Genomic DNA, 26,583 nt, shown 5'->3' with positions numbered 1-26,583 from the left:
TAGCTTGTACCACTTCTTAAGGAAATAGAATTAACAGTTTCAAGTGGTTGCTCACCTTGGGGAGGTAGTTGACCGTTCTTCCTTTGAGAATTAGAAGTGGCTAGTTGAGCCACTTGTTGTTCCAACATCTTGACCGCGGAACTATGAGCTTGATCATTCTTTTGAATTTGAGCCAATAATTCCCTTTGCATTTGGATTATCATGCCCTCTAGCTTACCACCTCCTTGATTGTTTTGTTGGACATTTTGTGGTGGATTTTGTTGGTAATTGTTTTGTGGGGGCCTTTGTTGATTTTGATAACCCGGTGGAGGGATATACTTTTGTTGTTGAGGAACATAGGCATTTTGTTGTGGTGGGGGTTGAGGGTTAAGCACATTGTTGCTAGTGTAAGACAAGTTCGGATGAAATTTTGTATTCGGGTTATAAGTGTTGGAAAATGTACTCGGTGGATATGAACTTTGTCTTAAAGCTTGAAAAGCATTTACCTCTTCAATATGAGCTCGGCAATGAGCGGCATAATGACCCGCACCTCCACAACCATCACACACAACAATTTGGCTTGTTGAAGACATATCATTGACTTGTTGAACGGAATCCCTAGCATCTCTTTCCGCCAATTGTTGTTGGAGTAAGGCAATTTGAGCTAGCAAGACGGAGTTGTTGGAGGATTCTTCTTTACCTTTGGATGGCACAACTCGGGAATTGACATATTGGGCATCATGGACCGCCATAGATTCGATCGTGGCATGAGCAAGGTCGGTGTCAATTTGATCAAACCGCCCATTGTTGGCAGAATCAAGAATCCTTCGGGACTCGGCACAACATCCATTGTAGAATGTTATTGCTAGAAACCAATCATATAGCCCATGATGTGGGCATTGTCTTTGAAGCTCTTTGTACCTCTCCCAAGCCTCATATAAGCTCTCAAGAGCTTGTTGACGGAATCCGGTAATTTGGCTCCTCAAAGTTTGAGTTTTCTCCGGTGGAAAAAACTTTTGATAAAAAGCAAGAGCCAAAGTCTCCCAATTGGTGATTCCCATGGTGGTGCGGTCAAGGCTATTGGTCCAAAGCTTGGCCTTGTCCTTCAAAGAGAAAGGGAAAAGTATTTCCCTTATTTGGGCTTGAGTGACGCCCGTTTGACGGATCATGGAGCAATAGTCACAAAACGTTTGCACATGCAAATTGGGATCCTCCAAAGGACTTCCCCCAAATTGCTTCCTCTTCACAAGGCTAATGAAAGCCGGCCGGCGCGGTAATTTGAGTGGTTGTGATTCCGGCCGGAAGCATGGCCGCGATGGGCTTTGAGTGATCGGAAAGTTTCACAATCTTTTTGGTAGTAGATGGTGGTGGTGCTGGAGATGATGAACAAGAAACTTCCTCCTCTTCAAGAACCTCTAGATCGTCTAAGTAAGACTTTCTAGCACTTTCAATTTGGATGGGAGAAGTAGCTTCTTTCACTTCCTTCTAAAATCGTCGTCTTTTCTTAAAGGTTTTCTCGGGGTCGGAATCCGGTGTAAGCAATTCTCCACTACGAGAGGACCTGGGCATAAGACAACAATTTCTAGGAAAATGATAAGTAACGGTCTCAAGGAACAAGTGTTCCCCAAGACAAAAGAAAACAAGATAAAAATCGACAATTCAAAACGTAATAAAACCGTTTCCCCGGCAACGGCGCCAAAATTTGATAGGCTTATCACGTACCTATGCAAAAATAATATTTATACCCTGGACACAAATTAATGTAGTAATAGGGGTCGAACACAAAGAAACGGGAATCACGTCGTGAATTGCTATGGGTAGACTTTTATCTAGGTCGATTACGATTTGGATTTGGTTTGTTTGTTTGATGATTAATAAAAATTATGATATAAAAATAAAAGGGAGTCTAAGGGGTACGGGTCACACATGCAAAGGTAAACATATGATTATGATAAATTCGGTACAAATAACATTGTCAATTGCTTAGGCATAAAGATACCCACCTTGCGGCATTAGCATCAACTATAGACCGGGTCCTAGAGAAACTCTCGTCCGTGACTAGGTCGTCCTACTACACATGCTTTGTCTAATTCGCTTCCATGCCTCTCGACTTTTAGAACGAATGTACACACTTAATCTATGAATAAGGCCTTAAACAAGGATTAAACATTATGGTGCAAACATGTGATAGAAACAATATGAACAATATTATTATTAACCTATTTTTTCATGTTACATATTTGATTTATGCATGGCTCCTCTAGCCCTTAGACTAAGAGATTTAGCTACTCATATTAAGATGTAAATTGTAAACTATATTGTAAGAAATTCTAAACATAATTGTATGATTTATATAAACTAGGTGATATAACATGTAAAGGAAATTATGCTAATGAAATATGAATAAAGTATCTAATTATAAACTATGTGTAAACTAAAATAGAAATGTAAAATTGCAAACTAGAATTAGAAATACCTTAATAGAAGATAACTTGTATGGAAAAGACAAATAAAACCAAATGCTTGAATTGTATTAAGAACAAAATGTTTAAGAACCAAATGCTTAACAGTATTGAAAACTAATGAGAAACTAATGAGAGAAATATAATGCTTAAGGCTTATTTTAAAGTAAAATGAGACGTAAAAATTGGATGCCTAAAGCCTTGGAATACCTCTCCTATTTATAGGAGAGGAAGAAGAAACGTAAAAATCCAAAGAGCATGCAACCCCGATCGGAGTCGTAGTCCTCCGGGTAATTTCTCTTAATTCCTCACTTAATTGCTTGAGGAATCCAAAGTATATGCTTTAATGCTCCTTAATCACCCGGGTAAATGCTTCATTTATCATCTTTAGAGGCTCCAAAAAGTATCCCATGCATGTTGGAATCCTATGCTTTCCACCTTGACTTGGACTTGATCATTGGGCTTGACTTTGATTGTCGGCATCATTTGCATTACACATATTGATCCATCAATTTCTCCATGCAAAACCCATTCCATTACTCCATGCTTAGTCTAATACTTGGTTTTATTTTAGCTTAGTGAACTTGGTGCATAAAATGATAGGAAACAGCCTCTAAATGCTTAGATTCCTACAAAAACGTAACAAACACAACAATACACCTAGAACACAAGATTACCTCAAAAATATACTTTTAAAGTATGATGAACAATAGAAACCGAGCTAAAATGAGGGGTAAAAGTATATATAAAATGAACATATCACTATAAGACTATATCAGACGGACATGACATCATACTGAAAATTCTGACCAGGGTACAACTCGGGTCAGGCCTTATTATAAGTCAGCACAGTACAACAGTACAGTAGGCATTGTCAGGGTACAGCAGACACAGTCAGGCTTGCGTACAGAGCAGTTTAGCCTGACAGGCATTGGTACAGGCCAAGAGAGGTACGCAGGGATAAAGTGGACGACTAACATACAATATGGAGAAGATATTTAACAAGCATTGGATGCTAAGCAATTGAGCACATGTCAAAAAGACTAAAGTCTTCAAGTTGTTCCTATTTTGGTGGAAGACTAAGTCCACATGTTTTACTACATGAATTAATCATCTTAAACCCTAGCTAACTAATAAGGAGGCAACAAAAGTTAGCAAGGAACGGTCAAGAGAATAAGAAGTCAACTACAGTCAAGGAAACAACCCTAGAAAAGTGGAGCTACCTCCTACTCACAATCAACCACTTTTTCTACCCATTTTACTATAAATATGAGGCAACAAAGGCTAATATCACTCACTCCATCACCATCCAACACCTCCACTACATCAAGCACTACATAACTAATTGACTTTACACAATTGTTCAACGGTTACATATAAATTATTACTGAACTCCTCTTCTGGCTTGGTGCCCGTGGTTTTTTCCCATTCAAGGGTTTTTCCACGTATAAATCATTCTGTCATGTCTCCTTTTATTATTCTTTACTTTTAATATGTCTCTTTTTACTTTATAATCAACCCTGCAAAGGTATAACCACGATACCATCATAATAGGATGACACTAGTTAACCTCACCATAATCAACCTTGGTCGGAATAGCCTGGAATAGCCTGGCCGGTTTCCAGGGTGCGTAAAAATCGGCTAAAACACACACATATGAGAAGAGACCTAAACAATCTCCCTATTTCACATGTGTGTGCTGAAACTCCCCCTCACTTGGCGCTACTCCGCACCCAACACAACCCGTGTCGGGCCGAACATGCTACTTTACATGATGATACTTCGTATCTATGGTCAACCAAGGGAGAGATTCCAACGGTGGTGCTACTCCGCAACAACGACGCTACTCCACGCCATATCGAGCACCGTCACCACATCACACCTTGCGGTCTCGAGCCGAACTGTCGGCTCTGATTCCACTTGTTAAGTCCTCCGCAACGGCCTTATAGATTTAGGTGCATGAGACTTGCCTACAAGCAAGTGAGGTTCTATTCTAAAACAATTGGTGATAGATAGGAGGAGTAGTCCACTTACTTATATGTTAGTCCCTTTACTATTATTCTACCAATGTGGGATAATGCCCCTCACACACACATATGGGAAAAGACCTCAACAATATCCCCTGATAAAGCTAAAGTCGTATCACCAAATCAAAATAAAAACTATCTCAGGACTAACAAGAATAGCTAGTGGTAAGACATGTATCGAATCCACAGGGAGGCGGTAATAGCTAAGTCTGTAAATATTTAAAATGTCTAAAAGGTAACCATTTTATGGGGTTTGTTTTGTTTGTTATCTAACCAACTAATTGCAAGTAATTAAAAGGAGTTTAAACAATAATATTAAAAGTCTAGGATTTCCGGTTCACTAGGTCAATTATATGGGGTCTATTAATCAATTGCTAGATCTACCAAGCTGTCTAAGGTCATAAGATCGGCCGACTCTATTATGCCTTTTAGATCGATTCTAACATGCGGTCGCTATAATTAGATACAATCTATTTGATTATCGCGGTCTATATTAATTCTAACCCGGTCGGTGAAAGGATTAATTCGCTACACTAATTAACAACTCAGGCCTAAGTTAATTAACTAGAATAAGAACAATAATCAAACGACAACTTTAACGATTTCACTAGCAATTAATCAATTTCCCCTTTCTAATTATTGTAGATCCCCTTCATCCTAGATGAGGAATTTTGCTACTCATACTAATTATAAGAACAACAATAATGATAATTGAAAATATGATTAAGAACATGAAATAAGAAAAATAATTGAAGAACATAAACTTGAATGATTAATTAATGAAGAAAGATTAGTACCGTCGCAACGAAAGATTAAAGCTAGCAAGATTATATAGCCGTCTGGAAGTAAAATAAAGCGTAACCTAATGATCAAGTACGAGTTTTTAATTTATAACAAAAGATAACTGTTTTAGGAAAATCCGGAAAATAATCCGCCAGAGAGGTTCCTCGATCGAGCCCAGCCTGGCTCGATTGAGGACGATTGCTCGATCGAGCCCAGCCTGGCTCGATCGAGGAACTAGCTTCACAGACGGTTTCCTCGTTTCTTTCACTTCTAGCCTTCATGCTTCCTCGTTCCTCGTGCCATGCTTCGTGTATTATACTATCCCATCTCCGCTACGCTCATCTTAGCTTGATTATCCTCATAATGCGTCATTTCTGCATTGAAACACAAAATAGCGGCAGTATCGACAATTCAATGAAATAAGGCATATAAATGATGTAAAGACACGAAAACGGTATGTAAAATGGTATGAAAGGAGCTATAAAAGTATATGTAAAAGTGATACATCAAACTCCCCCAAACCAACTCTTTGCTTGTCCTCAAGCAAAGCAATCAGACCAAACAAAAGACAACAAACAGATGGTGAATGAATAACTCAGAGCAAATGTCTAGGCACATACAAATCCCGGCTATCCATATCTATAACAAAGTAATGACCAAAAATTGTGCCAATAAAACAAATTTGAAGGCACGGGTAATAGACTAACGCAGCTCTTACTCAAGATGTTACATGATACCGAGACTCAGCCAAATGCTTTTCAACCTTGCAAGAAAATTTTGTCGGATTCTCGCGGTTTCACTCATGCACTCATAACGGGTGAGATATATGTAAGATAGAAAGAATAAAGACACTCACTCAACTTATGAAACATGCATGCAATCTAATGTGATAGAAGATTCTCCAACTAGTGCGCACTCACAAAACAGACCAAGTACATGTATCAAGGACAATATGGTGGTAAAGTGGCATGGGTATAGAAGTGGCTTGTGCAAAAGCATGTATAGGTATGTGAGGCTCAGACGGTAGTCGCAGCGCTAAACCAATAGCCAAATCTAATAATATATAAAACAATCATCCAACTGGAGAAATCATCTCAACATTGACAACATATGAGAGAATGAAAAGGCTCTCCAAATATGCATTAGACTCCAGTAATTACCACTTATGACCTCCTAACAAAACTGATGAAGCAACTTCTTTTCTCTTTTTCTCTTTTTTTTTCTTTTTCGGAATTTTCGAATTTTTTCTTCTTTTTTTTTTTTCTTTTCTTTTTCTTCCTTTTTTTTTCTTTCTTTTGCTTCATAATATTTCTCTTTTTTTTCAACATAGGAGGTCACACAATTGCTACAAAAGATAGCTACTACCCACATGACAATAAAAGTCCCAACTCAACCAAAGTAGCTATAACAATAAAGACTCAAGCAACTGCGACTGTCCCGAAAAGGTAGGCAAATTCTGGAATGTAGCTAAGAAATAGGATATAAAATGGCTACATGGTTCAAACGGGCTAACAAAAACGGGGTAATGTATGGCATATTTGAACGAAAAGAACTGCCTATCCTCTTGTACTCAATCATATGAACGCGCAAAAACTAAAAAACTAATGTCACATTTATGCAATTTGATGTTACATATTCCACAAGGAGACCACACTCTTCAGCCTAATTAACAATGAAACCGGTTTATTGATGTTCCCGGCCTAAGAAGCTCTAAAGACCTCAGAAATTTAAGTGGTTTACCAACAAAATAAAGTCAAGTTTACTCGGCATAAGGCATATTGTGACGGTCAAGACTTGAGTCGAGAGCTTTGTTCATCATAGCTAACGGGTCAAAACAATGTACATGGACAACTAGATGGGACTCAAATGCAAAGACAAAGCAAATTATCATCATTGCTACACAATTCACCAAGACTCGACTCAAAAATAAATAAAACATGTTTTTTTATTTTATAAATTTTTCAATTTTTTTTTTTTTGGATTTTTTTTTACACACAACAATAAAATAAACACACAGCAGAAATAAATACTCTCCCCCAAACCTAAATGTCACAGTGTCCTCATTGTGACGCCTACAGCATAGCAATCACACAGAAATCCAGCAACCTATGGGACACAACTAACAAAGGGAAGAGGGAAAATAAAAATGCAATAAAATAAAAACAGGAAAGAAAGTACCAGCTGTAATGCAAAAGCCTCCCCCAAACCAGCTGCAAAGTGAGGGATGTAGTGACCAGCTGTCACTACTGGGCTCCATCATCATCATCAAGGTTGGCTTCATCGAAGCCATCAATCTCAGCATACAAAGACAGCAGCTCAGGATCAGGAGCAGGGGTACCACGGCCTCTAGAACGGCCAGCTCGGCGAACACGGCCCCAAGAACGGACACCTCCTGGAAAAGCTGCTGCATCAGAAGTAGAAGCACCAAACTGACCAAATTGCCCATGCTGCGAAAGAGGAATACCCACATCGTCGGGAAAGACAGAAGAAGGCTGATGGGGACAGACTGGAGTGTAGAAAAGACGACCCAAAGCACCATAACCAGTACTAAACTGTCCAAACGCAGCAGGAGTCACCCCATAAAGGTGGAAGACACGGCTATCATCACCGGGTGTGGTGTAGTAGCTAGGAGAAGTGCCCGTGTACTGTCCACCTGCAGCAAGAGACATAGCCTCCATATGCTCCCACAAACGCCGCTTAGTCAATGCGGTGTTGATGCCCTCATGAATCCTCACCTCTCTCGCAATAACTGGGTCAAAGTGATAACCCTGGGTAGGATAAGCTGTAGGAGGTGGGGGAGTAGGAGTAGGCTAGAAAGAGCCAGATAAGTGGGTGGCAGGCAGACGGTGTCTCCGACGCCCACCAGTAGTAGTAGTAATGCTGGAACCGGGTAAAGTAACTAAGAGGTCCTGTGGAATCAAATAAGTGACGGGTGGGGGTCTCTCCCTAGCCGTACTCTCCTCAAGAGGATCCACAGCCGGCAAACGGTCACAAGGTAGGAGCATATAAGAGTGACCCCGGACTCGCCAATAATAATCCGTCCCGTTCCTAATGTCAATATAGGAAATATCAGAACGCAGGTAGTCGTCATCAACTAAGGGCTCATGGTCACCTATAGGCTCATAGGGTTCATCCCCCTGAAAATCACACACAGCCCGAACAATCTTAGTGATGAGGGCACCACAATCTAGGTCCCCATATCTCCCTAGCATACGGTCAAAGGCTGAGCACACAAGAGTAGGGGGAGAGAACTGGAATGTCCTCTCCTGAAAAGGGTTTGGGTAACTAGCAAGAATCAAGACCTCCATGGTAGAGGCCTTGCTCTTGTCATGCCTCCCGTAAAGTAAGTAGCTCAAATACCGTAGAAACATTCGAAGACAGACATGTTGGACATCCAACAAAGACATACTACTAACATCTGCATCCGCATAACCAGTAAACAAGGGAAATTATCGGATTGCAGACATCCCACTAGCATTATATAAATCCCCATCAGTGTGCTTATCAATCCCCAAGATTTCTGAAAGACGGTCAAAAGTCAAAGACCGTTCCACGTTAATCAACCTAAATCGAATAAGGTGGTCACTGGGGAAATAGGCATACGAGCTTAAAAACTCAAGGGTCAGAGCAGGGTAAGATAACTCATGAAGCAGAAAAAGACCCTGTAAACCAATCTCAACGAACATACCCAACATAATATTATCAATCTTCAAGGTTCGCAAAATTTCCCTATCCACACACCTAGTAGCACTCATGGATTTGATCATAAAAACTCGAACCTGTCCCTTTGTTCCTTGTCACGGAACTCAATAAAAGGATAGTCATCAAAAGGCTATAAGTCCTTCTCCTCGGAAGACTCCACTACATACGGTATCACCTCCGGTTGGCGAATGGGGGTGCGGCTCTCTCGTGTCCTTTTGTTTCCTTGCCTAGTAGACGACATTTTCTGCAAAATAGACAAGTATACAATCATACCCCAATCAAAAGGCAAAAACAGTCCCGTTTTTTGGCAAATATGGGTCGAAAAATCGATTTTTAAGACACAAAATCACAATTAAACCATCAAAAAAGTTAGGGGATCATGATTATATATCAAATAATGAAGATTCCAAGCATGAGAACACAATTTCTAACCAATTTAATGCATAAATTCAACCCGGATTTTGAAGAACCCTAATTCCCAAATTAGCAAATTAGGCATTTAATTCAACAAATAAAGGGCTAAAAAGCAAGGAAATAGCAATTTTATATGAGCAATGGAAGATTCAAAGCAATAAACTCAAGATTTAAGCAAGAAATTTCAGATTTTCCGGGACAAAAAGAGAACAAATCGGGACTTACCTTAGCAAATAGAGCAATGAAATTGCAAAAATAAGCACAATAGATTGATGTAAGCACTTAATAAGCAAATAAACCCAAGTTTTATGAGAGATTTGATGACGATTGATGATGAATGAAGAGAGAAAGAGTAGTAGAGGCCGAAATATGCTGTAGGAATGACGAAAAGAAGAAGAAAATTGGAAAAAGTAATAACAATTAAAGTATAAAACCGGTTTGGGAAAAACGCGGAACCGGGTTCAGCTAGAATCCTCGATCGAGCCCGGCCTGACTCGGTCGAGGAACCAAAATCAGCACATGCCAACTTTCGTTCTAACTTGATTTTAATTCACGTCTTGGTTCCTCGATCAAGCCCCGCTTGCACTCGATCGAGCATGAGGTTCCTCGATCGAGCCTAGCCTGGTTCGATCGAGGAAGTTGTTGCTGGCATCTTCTTTCGTCATTTGTTATTCTTAACTTCAAATTCCGTCAAATCCTGCACAAAATACTTGAAAGCATATCAAGTTCCCTCCTCTCATCTCTCAAAGTTCAATGAAAATAAAAGCAATACTTAAAATTTAAATCCTAATTTACAAATTAATAAATTACAATGTCCGAGCTGCCTCTCGGTAGCGCTGGTTTTTGCGGTCCCGCACGACCGTAATTCTTCATCAGCAAGAAGAATCAATGGCAAAGAGGTCAAGGGCCTCTATTACCCCAATATATGCTCCTTCATAGTAGATTTTCAATCGTTGCCCATTCACTTTGAAGGTCTTTCCTGTGTCAGATTGCAGTGTAACTGACCCAAATTTGTTCACATCAGCAATAATGAACGGTCCAGACCATCTACTCTTCAGCTTACCTGGAAACAAATGCAAACGAGAGTTAAATAATAGCACTTTCTCACCGACATGAAATTCTCTTTGCAAAATATGCTTGGCATGCCACTTCTTCGTTCGCTTCTTGTATACTTGAGCACTATCATAGGCATGCAGTCGAAATTCATCGAGCTCATTCAACTGCATCAGTCGTTTCTCACCCGCCAGTGAGCGATCCATATTCAGTTCCTTTATGGCCCACATAGCCTTGTACTCAAGCTCCACAGGTAAATGGCAAGATTTGCCATAGACTAGACGGTAAGGTGATGTTCCAATCGGCGTTTTGAATGCAGTACGGTAAGCCCACAAGGTGTCATCTAGCTTCCGACTCCAATCCTTTCTGTTCTTGCTCACTACCTTCTCTAAGATCTGTTTCAGTTCTCTGTTAGAGACCTCCACTTGTCCACTGGTTTGAGGATGATAAGCCAATCCTCTGCGGTGTGTAACGCCATATTTCTTCAGTAAAGAATTAAGATGACGCTCATTGAAATGGTTGCCTCCATCACTTATCAACGCACGAGGCACTCCAAACCATGGAAAGATAATTTTCTGAAACATCTTAACAACAGATTTAGCATCACAAGTGGGAGTGGCAATTGCCTCTACCCATTTAGAAACATAATCTACAGCTACTAGTATGTATTGATTCCCAAAAGATGTAGGGAACGGCCCTTGGTAATCAATGCCCCAAACATAAAAAATCTCCACTTCGGAGATTCCAGTTTGAGGCATCTCATGCCTTTGCGAGATATTGCCAGTTCTTTGACATGCATCACAAGAACGGACAAAAGTAGTAGCATCTTTTAAGATAGTAGGCCAATAAAAACCCGATTGCATTACCTTAGCAAATGTCCGAGAGGGACCATGATGACCACCATAAGAAGAAGAGTGACAATGAGAAAGGATGGCACGTACCTCACCCTCTGGAATACATTGTCTGTAAATACGTCTGCGCACTCCCGAAACAGATATGGATCGTCCCAGAAATACCGCTTCACATCATGCATAAATCTCTTCTTCTGCTGATAAGACAAATCAAGAGGAAGCGTACCTCCTCCCAAATAATTGGCATAGTCTGCAAACCATAGGGTATTTGCAGCTACAGCTAGAAGATGGTCGTCTGGAAAAGAGTCATCAATGGGCAAAATCTCTCTTCCTGAAAATCTCAATCTGGACAAATGATCTGCAACAACATTCTCAACACCAGACTTATCACGGATTTCTAAATCAAATTCTTGTAACAACAAAATCCATCTAATAAGTATAGGTTTAGCCTCCTGTTTGGTTAAAAGATATTTTAAAGCTGCAAGGTCAGTATGAACAATAACTTTAGAACCAACAAGATAAGCTCTAAATTTGTCTAAAGAATAGACAACTGCAAGAAGCTCCTTTTCCGTAGTAGCATAGTTGATTTGTGCATCATCAAGAGTCTTACTTGCATAGTAAATGGCATGTAACACCTTATCTTTACGCTACCCCAAAACAGCTCCAACTGCATAGTCACTGGCGTCACACATAATCTCAAAAGGAAGGCTCCAATCCGGTGATCGGATTATGGGAGCTGAGATAAGGGCTTGTTTAATCCTGTGAAAGGACTTAACACACTCGTCAGTAAACAGAAAAGGTGTATCTTTATGAAGAAGCCGAGTTAGAGGTTGAGCAATTTTAGAGAAATCCTTAATAAAGCGGCGATAGAACCCTGCATGACCAAGAAAACTACGCACACTTTTAACATTAACCGGGTACGGGAGTTGCTCAATTACCTCAACCTTAGCTTTGTCCACTTGAATACCCTTACCTGACACCAAATGACCGAGTACCACTCCTTCACTAACGATGAAGTGGCACTTCTCCCAGTTGAGAACAAGGTTGCTCTCCTCACAGCGCTGCAAAACTTTAGTCAAGTTTCTCAAGCAAACATCAAAATCAGTACCATATACACTGAAATCATCCATAAAGACTTCCATGATAGACTCTATATAATCAGAAAATATGACCATCATACAACGCTGAAAAGTAGCAGGAGCGTTACATAAACCAAAGGGCATCCTCCTATAAGCAAATACACCATATGGACATGTGAAAGTGGTCTTCTCCTGATCGTCAGGATGAATGGGTATCTGAAAGAAACCGGAGTAGCCATCTAGGTAACAGAAATAACTATGACATGCTAATCTCTCTAACATTTGGTCAATGTAAGGAAGTGGGAAGTGGTCTTTCTTAGTAGCAGTGTTCAACTTCCTATAGTCAATGCACATCCTCCACCCTGTCACAAGTCTAGTAGCAATCAATTCATTCTTATCGTTCTTTAAAACTGTAGTACCTTCCTTCTTAGGTACAACTTGGACAGGACTGGCCCATTTAGAATCGAATATAGAGAAGATAATACCAGCATCAAGTAGTTTATGTACCTCTTTTCTTACCACCTTCTGCATCGGAGGATTTAGTCATCTCTGACCCTGTGCACTAGGCTTGTGGCCTTCCTCCAAGTGAATACGGTGCATACAAAAATCAGGACTAATACCTTTCAGATCATCAATGCTATACCCAATTGCCTTTTTATGAGTTCTCAAAACAGTCAACAAAGCAGATAGTTGACCTTCAGTTAGGCTAGCATTGACAATCATGGGGTTCATTTCACAGTCATCGAGAAACTCATATTTAAGATAAGAGGGAATAGGCTTTAGTTCGGGTTTCTTTACCTCAGTTACCTTAGGTGTGGTACCCAAACTATATACCTTTTGATGGGGGCATTCCTCTCCAGTTAAAAGCCTCTCAATATGATGGACTTCTGGACTCCATGAACCCGTCTGATCAGCTGAATCTGAAACCAGGGAAATCTCCAGAGGATCCATGTCTAGGCACATAGGAAGACACTCATCAATAGTAAAATCAACATCATCTATACTATGACAAGTCTCTTCTATCATGGGATGTTTTAATGCTTTTTCCAAGTTAAAGATAATTGTATCATCCCCCACAGCTAGAGTCAATCTCCCTTGCCTAACATCTATAACCACCCCCGCAGTATGTAGGAACGGTCTGCCCAAAATGATAGGGATTTGGTTGTCCTCAGCCATGTCCATGACAACGAAATCAACGGGGATGAAAAATTTCCCGATGCGAACGGGAACATCCTCCAAAACACCCAATGGGTGTTTAACTGATCTATCGGCCATCTGCAGTGTCATATTAGTAACTGTCAACGGACCCATATTTAATTTCTTACAAATAGAATAAGGCATAATGCTGACACTAGCTCCTAAATCACAAAGAGCTTTAGTAATGGCAAGATGGCCAATATGACAAGGGATAGAAAAACTTCATGGGTCCTTTAATTTTGGCGGTGAATTGATTGGCAGCATGGCACTACACTTCTGAGTGTAAGCAATAGTTTCCACCGCATCAAAGGATCTCTTTCTTGTCAAAATATCCTTCATGAACTTTGCATAAGCCGGCACTTGAGTAATCAATTCAGTGAAGGAAACACTTACCTGTAAATTCTTCACGACCTCCATAAACTTACCAAACTGCCTGTCCAGCTTAGATTTTTGTTGCCGATGAGGAAAAGGTAGTGCAATAGTAATGGGCTCAGCTTGCTTGACCTTAGAATCAAGTTTTGAAACACCGTCGGCTGTCAAGGAGGTTCCTCGATCGTGCCCGGAGGTGGCTCGATCGAGCACACTGGTTCCTCGATCGAGCCTGGGTTGGCTCGATCGAGGAACCTCAGCAGGTTCAACTTTTTCGTTCTTTTTGCTTTTGGCGTCAGCTCGTGATTCAACTTCGTCAGGTTCTTTCTCATTATCACTGAGCTCCAAATTACCCAATCCTTTGGGATGCATGTAGGGTACCTCATCATCAGGAGTGGGCACATCATTATCAAGGCTTTTCAGGTCGGGATTTACATATGTTGTACCGCTCCTCAGCTGAATAACATTAGCTTGTTTGTGAGCTTGTTTACCTTGAGGAGGAACACCCCCGACCTGTTTTGATGGATTTTGAAGTGCCATCTGAGCCACCTGGTTATCTAGCATCTTATTGTGGGCAAGCAACTCGGAAATCTGAGCCGTCTGCTTCTGCTGCATTGATAGAGTTTGTTGCAAAAGATTACGCAACTCTGCCATCTCATTGTTCGGAGCTTGTTGAGGAGCTTGTTGAGGAGACTGTTGATATTGATTGTTAAACTGCTGGCCTCCTTGATTTTGCCTTTGATATCCCCCTTGTAGTTGATTACCACGATTGTTGGGAGGGACATAAGTATTCTTCTGTGGCTGCTGTGGGTTTTGCACATTCTGACTAGACCATTGAAGGAATGGATGCTCCTTCGTTCTTTCATTGTAAAAATTGGAGAAGGGTGTACCTTGTGCACCTTGTCTGTAGGCCTGAAAGGCATTAACCTGCTCCAATGTACTCAAGCAATCAGCTGCACTATGGCCGTCTAAACCACATCTAGCACAAGACTCCTCTACTTGCTGACTCATAGCATGAACTCTCTCCTTACCACCCAATGATTGGGTAGTCTTTATCTCTACAATATGGGCAGAAATAGTCTCTAACTGTGCTGCAAGAGCACTATCAACACCAGTTCCTCGCGTGCTTCCCCTAGGATTTCCATACCTGGCAGTACGGGTGGTAATCTGATCAATCAACTTTCACGCGTTATCATCATTGGTGTTGTATTGAAACATCCCATTAGCAGAAGAATTCAAAAGGGCACGATGATCGTCGTACAACCCGTTATAAAACTAGTTGCAAAGAAACCACTTAGGGAAACCATGATGGGGAACTGATCGAACCAAACGTTTGAAGCGAATCCAAGCTTCATTCAAATCTTCATTAGCTCCTTGCTTGAAACTGATAATTTGACTTCGCAGTGCATTAGTCTTTTAAGGTGGGAAGTACCTCTTGTAGAAAGCAAGAGCTAAGGAATTCCAGTCTGTAATTCCTTCATTCTCCATATCCAGATCTCTCAACCACTCAGCAGCTCCATCTTTCAGAGAGAAAGAAAAGAGCACCTAATTTACCTGATCTTGTGTCACTCCAGCTGTTAAAGGAATAGAACAAAGAAGAGGTGACAAATTTCTCCATATGTGTCGCAGGATCCTCAGCAGCTGCCCCTCCAAACAAATTTCGTTCCACCAAATTGATGTAAGGTGGCCGAATCTCAAAAGTTCCATTGTCAGTAGTAGGCAGCTTAAATCCTTGGGGGATAGAAGCTAAGGTTGGCTCGGAGTGACTGGCTAGAGTAGGCATGATGGTAGCCTCGGGAATAGGGGTTTCGACTGGGATCTCGGGAATAGGGATGTCGTCCTCTTCGTAGGACTGATCGGCTGACTGCGCTGAGCTTGCCGTCTCGACGTCAAGTATACTCAAGTCTTCTACTTGACCCACTTCTTGATTAAATTTCCGTCTATAGCGAAAAGTCTTCTCTGGTTCAGGATCAAAAGGAATAATCTCGGACCTATTAGATCTGGGCATACACGGAACTAACAAGAAAAGTGTGAGAACGGTTTCAAGGAACCAGGTTCCCTAAGATAACGAAACAAAATAAACAGAAACAAACTTAAACAATTGTTGCCTCGTCGGCAACGGCGCCAAATTTGATAAGGCTAAAGTCGTATCACCAAATCAAAATAAAAACTATCTCAGGACTAACAAGAATAGCTAGTGGTAAGACAGGTATCGAATCCACAGGGAGGCGGTAATAGCTAAGTCTGTAAATATTTAAAATGTCAAAAGGTAACCGTTTTCTGGGGTTTGTTTTGTTTGTTATCTAACTAACTAATTGCAAGTAATTAAAAGGAGTTTAAACAATAATATTAAAAGTCTAGGATTTCCGGTTCACTAGGTCAATTACATGGGGTCTATTAATCAATTGCTAGATCTACCAAGCTATCTAAGGTCATAAGATCGGTCGACTCTATTATGCCCTTTAGATCGATTCTAACATGCGGTCGCTATAATTAGATACAATCTATTTGATTATCGCAGCCTATATTAATTCTAACCCGGTCGGTGAAAGGATTAATTCGCTACACTAATTAACAACTCAGGCCTAAGTTAATTAACTAGAATAAGAACAATAATCAAACGACAACTTTAACGATTTCACTAGCAATTAATCAATTTCCCCTTTCTAATTAACCTAGATCCCCTTTATCCTAGATGAGAAATTTAGCTACTCATACTAATTATAATAACAACAATAATGATAATTGAAAACATGATTAAGAACATGAAATAAGAATAATAATTGAAGAACATAAACTTGAATGATTAATTAATGAAGAAAGATTAGTACCGTCGCAAGGAAAGATTAAAGCTAGCAAGAGTATACAGCCGTCTGGAAGTAAAATAAAGCGTAACCTAATGATCAAGTACGAGTTTTTAATTTATAACAAAAGATAACTGTTTTAGGAAAATCCGGAAAATAATCCGCTAGAGAGGTTCCTCGATCGAGCCCAGCCTGGCTCGATCGAGGACGATTGCTCGATCGAGCCAAGCCTGGCTCGATCGAGGAACTAGCTTCACAAACGGTTTTCTCGTTTCTTTCACTTCTAGCCTTCATGCTTCCTCGTTCCACGTGCCATGCTTCGTGTATTCTACTATGCCATCTCCGCTACGCTCATCTTAGCTTGATTATCCTCATAATGCGTCATTTCTGCATTGAAACACAAAATAGCGGCAATATCCACAATTCAATGAAATAAGGCATATAAATGATATAAAGGCACGAAAACGGTATGTAAAATGGTATGAAAGGAGCTATAAAAGTATATGTAAAGTGATACATCATCCCCCTTTCACATGTGTTGATGATGACATGCCAATTTTAATTGTGTTTTCAAGTTTGCCATTTCAAGAATAATATTACTTTGATATCATACTCCTTTGAGCAAAAGTTAATCAATGCTCAAAGTCAAGGATTGTTGAAAGAATGTTGCTAAAGATTAAGTGTTATAATTGTGTCACCAATGTAAGGATAGGGGAATATAGTACAAGCAACGGTCCTAGCAACGGTCTGTTTATCTGTGCAACAATGAACAACACTGTTGCTCAAGTGTGCGTCACTTGAAGAAATAAGGTTTTCAGTTTCAAAATACCCGAAGCTTTCAAACATTATCTTTTATTCGAAAGTTTGCCCCTCTGATTATTTTGAAAATGTTAAAAGGTGATTTAAGAAAAGAATATATACCAATGGCATCTTCTAAAAAGGTTTTACTCAAAATGGCAAAATAGTCTCTCGTGCTTTTTGGAAAGAAATGTTTGTTTCTTTCCAAATTGCTCTTTCAAAAGGTTGTATTCTTTTAATTGTCAAAACTTGTTTTGTTTCTGAAATTCAAAACCTTTTAGAATACTTACAAAGCTTCTTTTCCTCTTTTACCTTTTGGAAAAGTGTTCTTTTGTGTGCAAACTTAGGAAGGTCAAACCCTTTGTCATATACCAAAAGACGTGACCTCCAAACCCTAGTTGATGCCCTCTCAAATTGTTCCTCTATAAAAGGAATACTTCTCCTCATTCTAAAGCCAAGACTTCTTCTATGAAATTTAATTGTGTTTGCAAAAAAGTTTCAAAAGTTTAAAGCTTTTCATTTGTTTGCAAAATCTTCTAAATCTTCAAGTGATACAGTCATTACTACTATTGCTTTAAATATTTTACTCTCTAATCTAGAATTGTTTGATCTCGTAAGTTGTCTTCTTCAATTCTTTTAGAATAAGTTAGAGGAAACTTGATCTTGTAAATATTCCAAGATAGAGTGTCGAGTTTCTTAAACGAAGTAGTTTTTGAACTCAAGTCACAACCGAAGTAGGTTGTTGGTCCTTTTTATTATCATTATTTTGCATTAGACATGGCGACATCAAGCATTCCACCATCTATAAATATACAATGGACCAAGCATCCTTTTATCGATACACTATCGACTCACTTCCGCTTAACATTCCACCAAATTGGGGCACCGCGTCCGGTAGATCGCGGTGCAACTAGTTTAAAAAAAAGGACTAAAGTTACTCAAATTTGGACTAAATTATCACTCAAAGTACTAAAAGTTTCACCTATGAAACACTAAAGTTACACATATTTGGACTAAAGTTATAGTCGACAATCTTTAAAGTTACATCAATTTGACTTAAAATTTTATAATTTCAAATTTACATATTCAAAATCAATTTAATTATTGGATATATTAATTGAATTCATGTAACTTTAATGCATGAAGGGTGTGACTTTAGTCATTAATACTATAACTTGAGTCGTATAGTCCATTTTATATATTATATTGAGTTTATGTAACTCTAGTTTTTTCTTAGTGTAACTTTAGTCCACTAACAGCGTAACTTTAGTCCATAATAGATTAACTTTAGTCCTTTTTGATAAATTAATTGGAATTTATGTAATTTATATATTCAAAAGCATGGTAGTCATTCGATGTATTAATTTGAATTTATGTAATACCAAAAGACTTGACCTCTAAACCCTAGTTGATGCCCTCTCAAATTGTTCCTCTATAAAGGAACACTTCTCCTCATTCTAAAGCCAAGACTTGTTCTGTGAAATTTAATTGTGTTTGCAAAAACGTTTGAAAAGTTTAAAGCTTTTCATTTGTTTGCAAAATCTTCTAAGCCTTCAAGTGATACAGTCATTACTACTGTTGCTTTAAGTATTGTACTCTCTTATCTAGAATATTTTAATCTCGTAAGTTGTCCTCTTCAATTCCTTTATAATAAGTTAGAGGAAACTTGATCTTGTAAACATTCCAAGATAGAGTGTCGAGTTTCTTAGACGAAGTAGTCTTTGAACTCAAGTCAAAACCGGAGTAGGTTGTTGATCCTTTTTATTGTAAGGGTTTTAAGTAGTCGGAGTAGATCACTTAATTAATCAATAAAAAGAAGATTGGGCGTAAGCCTCTAGAGTGTTGGCCAAACCAATTCAAAAATCGTTTTGTTGATCTCTCGCTATTTTAATTTCTGCTGCAATTCATTTTTTTGCTCTTTCATTTGCAACAGTTCTGAATACTGTCACATTCGTACTATAGCCTTTACTCCATCTGTTAAGACGAATAAGTAACAATCAGAACAATTGTACGTATCATTTAGATTTCAGCAACCTCTTTAAACGACGAGATAGACTTCTAATTATTCAATTTACTTGATGTCTCCATTTGTTTCTCATATTTACAATCAACTAATTTAAGCAATAAAGATTAAGTTGAAAATTTTAAAATAGTATCTAATTCATCTTCTCCCCCTCTTAGGTACTTGGAATTCAAACTCTTCATAGGTATAACGGTGGTTCGGGGTTTTGATGTGTGGTGGTGGTTGTAGTGGATTAGAGTTGGGGGGTTGGGGGTGTTTGGGAGGGGGGGAGGGGGTGATGCTACTGGTTATGCAGGCTAAAATGAGGCTGTTGGTGGTGAGTATTCGCGTCTGGAATGATGGTGATGACAGGCAGATTTATGGTGTTTGTAGGGGGAGAATAGGCTATCGAGACATGCGGATTTAGAGTTAGATGAGGGAGAAGAGAGGTTGAAAATGGAGAGAGTGGTTAAGGATTCGAAAAGTAAATATTAGTTTTTGAAGTTAAAAAGGGTAAAAGAAAAAGGAAGTACGGGATTATTTAAGTTGTATTTTAACCCTGACACGACTTTATTCTAAATCGAACAGTTAAATAAGTCTAAGCAAAATCTTTGTTATTGTTAATAGGGTTTTTCTATCCTATGCCCACTAGGCATAGGATAATAAACCAAAAATAGAAAGTATTAAATGATATTTTCATGGAAAATTGTAATATCTCATCACTTTTAATTTTCTTGACAAAAAATACATTTAATACTTTCCTATTTTAGCTTCTTATCCTATGCCTAGTGGACATAGGATAGAAAAACCGTTGTTAATAATACCGCTTTGGAACTAACCGATACCTTTCTTAGTGAACTCTTAACACCACATTCTCCCTTCGGGGGTCTTGATAAAAAAACTTGGAGAACAAAGTGTGTTCTTGAGAGTAGATCTTTTATAAAATTGGTTATCATGAAAAATAGTGGTAGGTGAAAATTATTCTAGATGGATTATTTAGGTAAAATATCACTTGATTTTTATAATCATTAATTAAAACGCTTTTTACAAGAAATAATGCTTTTAAAATTGTATTCCGTAAAATTACACACGATATAACCTGATCTTACAACAATTTGTACTTCGGATGTATAACAAGGACTACAAGGTGATACGATATTCCTTCCCGACTTTATTCATGCCAACTTTCCTATATTTTCTAGACTTTCTTCCCCCCTGTGAAGTGTGAACTATGAGTTTCCATTCATCCTTTGATCTTTATCATTCCTTTTAGTGTGAATGAGTTTCCTAAAGTTTCTCCATTTTATATATGGATGAGTTCCTCCGATTCTTCAACCCCTTCCGTGATTTGTTCCTCTTGAGAACGGTCACTGTCTTTCAGTTCTTCATCCCTTATATCTCTTTCCCCTTCCGTGATTTGTTCTTCTTGGAACCTGTCTTCGGTGCGTAGTTCCTCCCGTTTTTCATCCCCCTTCGTGATTTATTCTTTTTGGGATCCGTCACTGAATTCACTACGCGACTCTGCCATTTCTTCATCTTCATCTTCATCTTCATCTTCATCTCCATCCATATTTTGTTCATCTCCATCACCACTGTTATTCAAATCTTCTTCTTCTTCTTCTTCTTCTTCTTCTTTTTCTCTATTTACAACATGAGAGTTCGATCATAAATAAACATAGTTTTAAGAATGATTAAAAAATGCTCAAAATGAGCTTTCTTCCAACTTGGAAATGGTAGTACAACCACCAAAAAAAAGGAAACAGAAAATAAAGAAATTGACCCCCTAGAATGAACTCATAAAGTGTAAAAACAAAGAAATTAGACGGCTAAAGTGAAATGGAGCCATGGAGATGGACAAGGAGCAAATTTCAACCCAATTTATACATCGTCGAAGCTAGATGTGAATCCAACAGTGGGAATGGCGTTAAACACCACCTAAACGGGTACCACTAAGAAACAAAATATTGTGAATTCGTAGAGTAATCCCCTAGTTTAGGCCCGTGCACGACTTATATAATGGTTTGCACTTGTTACTCCGTACTATTGAGGAATCATGATGGCATTTCAGAATAACTTGCTAGTTTACGTTACAAAAATAAAAATTAATAGTCATTTGAGAGTATGGAACAAGGAAGAAGACGAAGCTTGGACAACACCTGATACTCGGTCATAGCAGCTTCCAGATGCTTCTAGAAGCATCTTCATACAACCATTGTACAGCTAGCATAGTTGACTAAGTGTAACTAACTTTGACTGAGTTTGTTAGGCTTAGGATTGTATATAAACTAATCATGTAACAGAATTCATTAAGTTAATACATTTTAAACACAATTTTAATTTATCTTTCTTTCTCATAATTCTCTCTAAATCACTTTAGATATTTTTGCATTCTCAAGCTTTACAATCGTCACCAATGGCGTCTGCTAGCTCCATTAATGGCAGCTTATCAGAGAGAGAGAGAGAGACTCCTCTGGGCCGTTTAATATTTTACACTTCTCATTTACGCGTTTTATATCAACGGATAAAAATATTTAATTATGCGCTTGTTACTCGCTTGACTCGGTGAATAAGGGTGAGCATAAAACAAGTATTAGATGGATGAGGACGGAGGTATGAGTACTGATCGTAAATATAATGCATATGGATATGCATTCACCCTATCGATATCTCATTCGTTGCCATTCCTAATCACGACCGACCGCTTCTAATTTAATTTAGTTATCCTTAATTTATTGTCCATTTCATAGATAAGTGCTAAATTTTGTGAAAATGGGCATGATCATAGCTGAGTTCATTGCCGAAAACTGTAAAATCAAATGACTCACTCATTTGATTTACAGTCATTTGTAACTTTTACTATCTGAAATTTGGTTTTAGACAAAGCGGTAAGAAGTCAATAACAGTGAAGATATCCTTCTGTGGTAGTCCTGCAGGTTCTCCAACACATATTGCAGCTGCTCAGTTGTACACTTAGAAAAGTCCCGCACGTCAACCTTCATTTGACATAGATAGGGGGCATTTAATCCTCCAGATGAAAACGATTGCATGCCCCAACACTTTTCAATTATTACTCGCTCCAAAGACGGTAACTCCAAAATATCACCACAATTTGGATCTCCGGGTGAAAACCACCTCATTTTACCACTTTTTTTAAGAATCACGGAATGTAATTTGGGTGCTTTTAGAGGCTTGGATGAAAATGACAACATTTTCGGGCACTCTTTAATTTCGACGTTTGTCAAAGACGGCAATTCTCGTACTTCATTCATTTCATCAGACAGAAAATACTCCATACTTTCACAATTCCATAGCTCCACTTCTTTTAGTTTTGGAGCTCTGAAAGGTCCTGAGCAAAATGAATGCACTTTATCACAGCCTGTAAATTCAATGCTTTGAAGTGATTGAAAGTGCAACCCACTGTTTGGCTTGGAGACAAACTTGGTGATATTCACATCGTCCAACTCCAATTTCTTAAGGCGAGGGAAACAATAAACCGTGTCTTCTCCATCCCCATCTAGTTCATCCATGATTATTACTTCCATGTCTTTGCAACGACAAATCATGAGATATTCCAGCTGCTGGAGTTGCTCTTTACCCTTGGTGAATAGATCAGCTGAGAATAGATACTTCCATTTTAAATGAGAAACATAGAGGGTGCGAATATTTTTAAGTAGATGCCAGGGCAAAATCTTCATTATCGGCATCATTACCAAACTTATTTTGATTAGACGTTCACATAGCATTACAACAGCAGTATCGTCTTCGTTTTCGAACAATTGTTCCACATAATGATAGCCCCCAACAGAAAGGTCTGCCAAATTCAAAAATTGGGAATATGACCAGAAGACGTCTCTATTTAACGGTGAAACTGAGACATCAAGATGGGTCAATTTATGAGAGACGAAGTGTGGAATAGACATCAACCCCTGCATGAGTTTAAGTTCTAACTTTTGCAAGCTTGGAACCGGGTCTGATGGATGGCTACCACTTTCGGTCTCTCCTTCCACACCCGATGAAGACCAATTCCATAGCCTCACAACTTCGCTTGACAAATTCACTACTTGCAAGTCCTCTAGGCATGGGAATTCAATCTACACATTAATAACCATTAATTAACCGCTATATCATCACTCACAAAAACTTCGGAGCACTTAGCTGAAGAAGATTAACTAAACGTAACTTTTGGTCACATTGCAACTATGGAAATAGGTGAATAGTTGCAATTTCAGTGAATAAAGGCTAATAATTTAGCATTACAGATGAGAATCTTACCTTGACAGAGAATAAAGTGTTGGAAATTTCTGCACCGTCAAAATTAGTCATTTTAGTGCACCGTGAAAATTTCAGTGATTTCAGTTTAGGGAACTCAAGTTTATAACTTCCTCCATAAAACTTCTCAAGAATATCCAACTTTTCCAAGCAAAGATGTTTCAACTGCGGAAAAGCGATAACACCTTCACGAATTCCGTTCCTTTCTGTCTCTTTGGTTATGACTTCTTCCATATTTTTACAATAACTTATCGACAAATGTTCAAGTTGAACAAGTGCTGCAAATATAGATGGAGGGCCCAGGCTCTGCAATTTTGAACAGCTTATTATGCTCATATTCTTCAAATTCTGAAAACTTGAAATGTCGGATGCCGTGCTCCACAGTGTCACAATTGTTTCATTATAACTCATGGTCAAAATCTCAAGAGATTGAAATTTGATCTGTCACAGTCACAAGTTAGATAACAAGTATGGCCTAAACTAAATAAAATTTAACAGATCAAACTACACATTCTGTAGTTTTTAAAGACAATTGGAATTTAGCAAGTACATTTTGATTTTCTTAACGTGTGCTTTTAAGACTTAAAATCTATTATCAGGAAGGAAACGTAATCAAGAACTAATTTGATATACATCACGCCGGTGGATGATGTATATTATTAGCCCGTTGGCTAGACAACGGAAATTTAATTAGGCCTCAACAACCGTGAAGTACTAATATAGGGGAAAAATTCATAAGGGTTTTTATTTAGGGGCGGAACTAGGAATTCAATCTATCTAGGGGTAAATTTTAAAATATACAAAATGCATTTTTTTTCTCGAGATTTGTAATAGAAGCCTACAATATAAGCTTAATATAAGCTTGGTAAGTCGATACTTATAAATGGTTTTATGGATATTACATTTTGCATATCAGCTTTGTAGTTTTTGAGCTAAATATAAACGATTACTAACAAATACAGCTGTACAAGTTATTAATTATTATCGATATTATAATATTTATGTCGAGTGAAACTGATTTATATTCTATCAATTTTGATGGTGAACTATCTAAATTGAGCTCGTAAAATTTTTTAGTGAAATTCATATTAAATGATGTACTCATTACTCCCTTCCAAAAGAATGTAAGCATTTTTTTAATTCGAATGTTAGAAGAACCCTTTTTTAAAATTATGAGGTAATTTTGAAAATTGTATATTCGGTAAAAAAATTTATAATAGAGAAATTATATAACATCATTTTTCATACCATATCCCACTCGTTAACAGTAAAATAATTAATAAGTGACGGAAAGCGGAAAAAAAAATTAAAAGAAAAAATAGTTGTACAACAATTGGAAGAAACAACAAACTTAATAAAGAAATCAATGTTATGAAATATTATGGTATAATATTATATGGATGTCCATATCTTAGAATATTTTAGAGTGTATTATTTTATGGAAACTCTACCCTCATTGTATGTGTATATATACCCCATAATGGAATAATATACAGTTCTGTCTCTCTCGATATTCTCTCTAACTTTCTCTTACAATTCTTTTGTCACGTTATCAGCACGAAATCTAACCAATCTAATTGAGCAAATAAATAAGGTCATCCAACTTACGTTGTAAAGAAAACAGAAAATGTCAAAATTGAGAGAAAATGGAACGTGGTGGACTGATGGTGCGTAAGGTATTAATTACTCGAGAAGAAGAAGGTATGTTCGTAATTGTAAAGTTACCCCAACACTAAATTGCCTGTTAAGGCCCGATCAAAAGAAATCTCACAATAACTCTGTTTAAGAATTCAAACTAAAAAAAAAAAAAAAAAATTACATACAATGTTTAATGTTTTATGTTCAGCCGCACAAGGTATTGTATGTGTGCTTATCAAGGATACAAGGACCCAATAAGTTCAACATCCCTTCTATTGCAGCAAAGATATTATCGAGACTTATTGTTTTTGGCTCTTTCTTTGAATCATGATTTAAAATTCTTTTCTTCGATTAAGGTGGTACTAAAATTGACGGCGAGTTACGCAATTATTATCATCATGATGGTGGTCCTATTTTGTTTGGAGTTCAAAAAACTTAGCGTTTTCCAAACTTTGAAATTGACGGATAATTTTCCGTTTTTCTGAGATTTATTTAGGTCCGATTAGTGTTCCTAACAAATTATTTGAAGAAAAGCTTAACGTTCTTGTTCGAACAAATTTTCAAACGAGTTTATACTCGTTTCTCTTGCCTACCTTGCGAAGATGGAAATGAAGATGAGAAGACGACGAAGATGATGTTTTTTTAATCTTTTTTATTTTGGAAACTCGTGGAAATTTTATCAAATTACTATGAGTTTGAGGGGGGGATGTTAGGGAATCTAGGGTTTAGTAGTGACGGCTACGTCACGAAGGCTGTCTCTAGGGTTTTGGTAATGCTTAGGTTTTCCCGTAAAGTATTATACCATATTATCAATGACAACTATCAATAATACAATTTCCTTATTATGCAATACTCTCCCCTCTATAATCTTATCAAAAGTCTCGGTGAAAATAAAACTACTCTTAGGTCAATATAGAAATAATGATATGTTTGTATCTAACTATAATGCTTTAAAAAAAAGATACATTATAAAACTACTAAATCGAAGTGGAAAAAGAAATATACTTAAACACGTGTCTCAAAATAAATATACTAAAATATGTCATTAATCTAATCATATGTATAATCACACGCAACAAATTAATTATTAACCTTATCTATTAAACAAAACTATCACCAAGCTAAATTATCGATTTTCTATACGTTTAAAGTTAGC

The 26,583-nt window shown here is 38.1% G+C and overlaps 1 protein-coding gene and 1 non-coding gene across 3 annotated transcripts in view; one reads left to right on the top strand and one right to left on the bottom strand.

Moving 5' to 3' along the window:
• The first annotated feature begins 861 nt into the window (after nt 1–861).
• On the top strand, nt 862–968 carry LOC141619239 (small nucleolar RNA R71). Its single transcript, XR_012531640.1, has one exon. It is a non-coding gene; the product is annotated as a small nucleolar RNA R71 (small nucleolar RNA).
• Nucleotides 969–22,140: 21,172 nt separating this feature from the next.
• LOC141614017 (uncharacterized) overlaps nt 22,141–26,583 on the bottom strand; it is a 34,190-nt gene continuing 29,747 nt past the window's right edge. Inside the window, exons 5-6 of one of the 2 annotated variants that reach the window (XM_074432772.1) lie at nt 23,793–24,230; nt 22,141–23,611 (exon numbers count right to left, since the gene is read on the bottom strand). In XM_074432772.1, the coding sequence (XP_074288873.1) occupies nt 22,394–23,611; nt 23,793–24,230 (1,656 nt within the window). In that variant the 3' untranslated portion in view covers nt 22,141–22,393. The remainder of the gene's footprint in view (nt 23,612–23,792; nt 24,231–26,583) is intronic. The other variant, XM_074432778.1, reaches the window with a different exon arrangement.

This window comes from Silene latifolia, chromosome 1 (assembly GCF_048544455.1).
Source record: "Silene latifolia isolate original U9 population chromosome 1, ASM4854445v1, whole genome shotgun sequence".
Taxonomy (NCBI): Eukaryota; Viridiplantae; Streptophyta; class Magnoliopsida; order Caryophyllales; family Caryophyllaceae; genus Silene; species Silene latifolia.
This window is presented reverse-complemented; position numbering and strand designations above follow the sequence as displayed.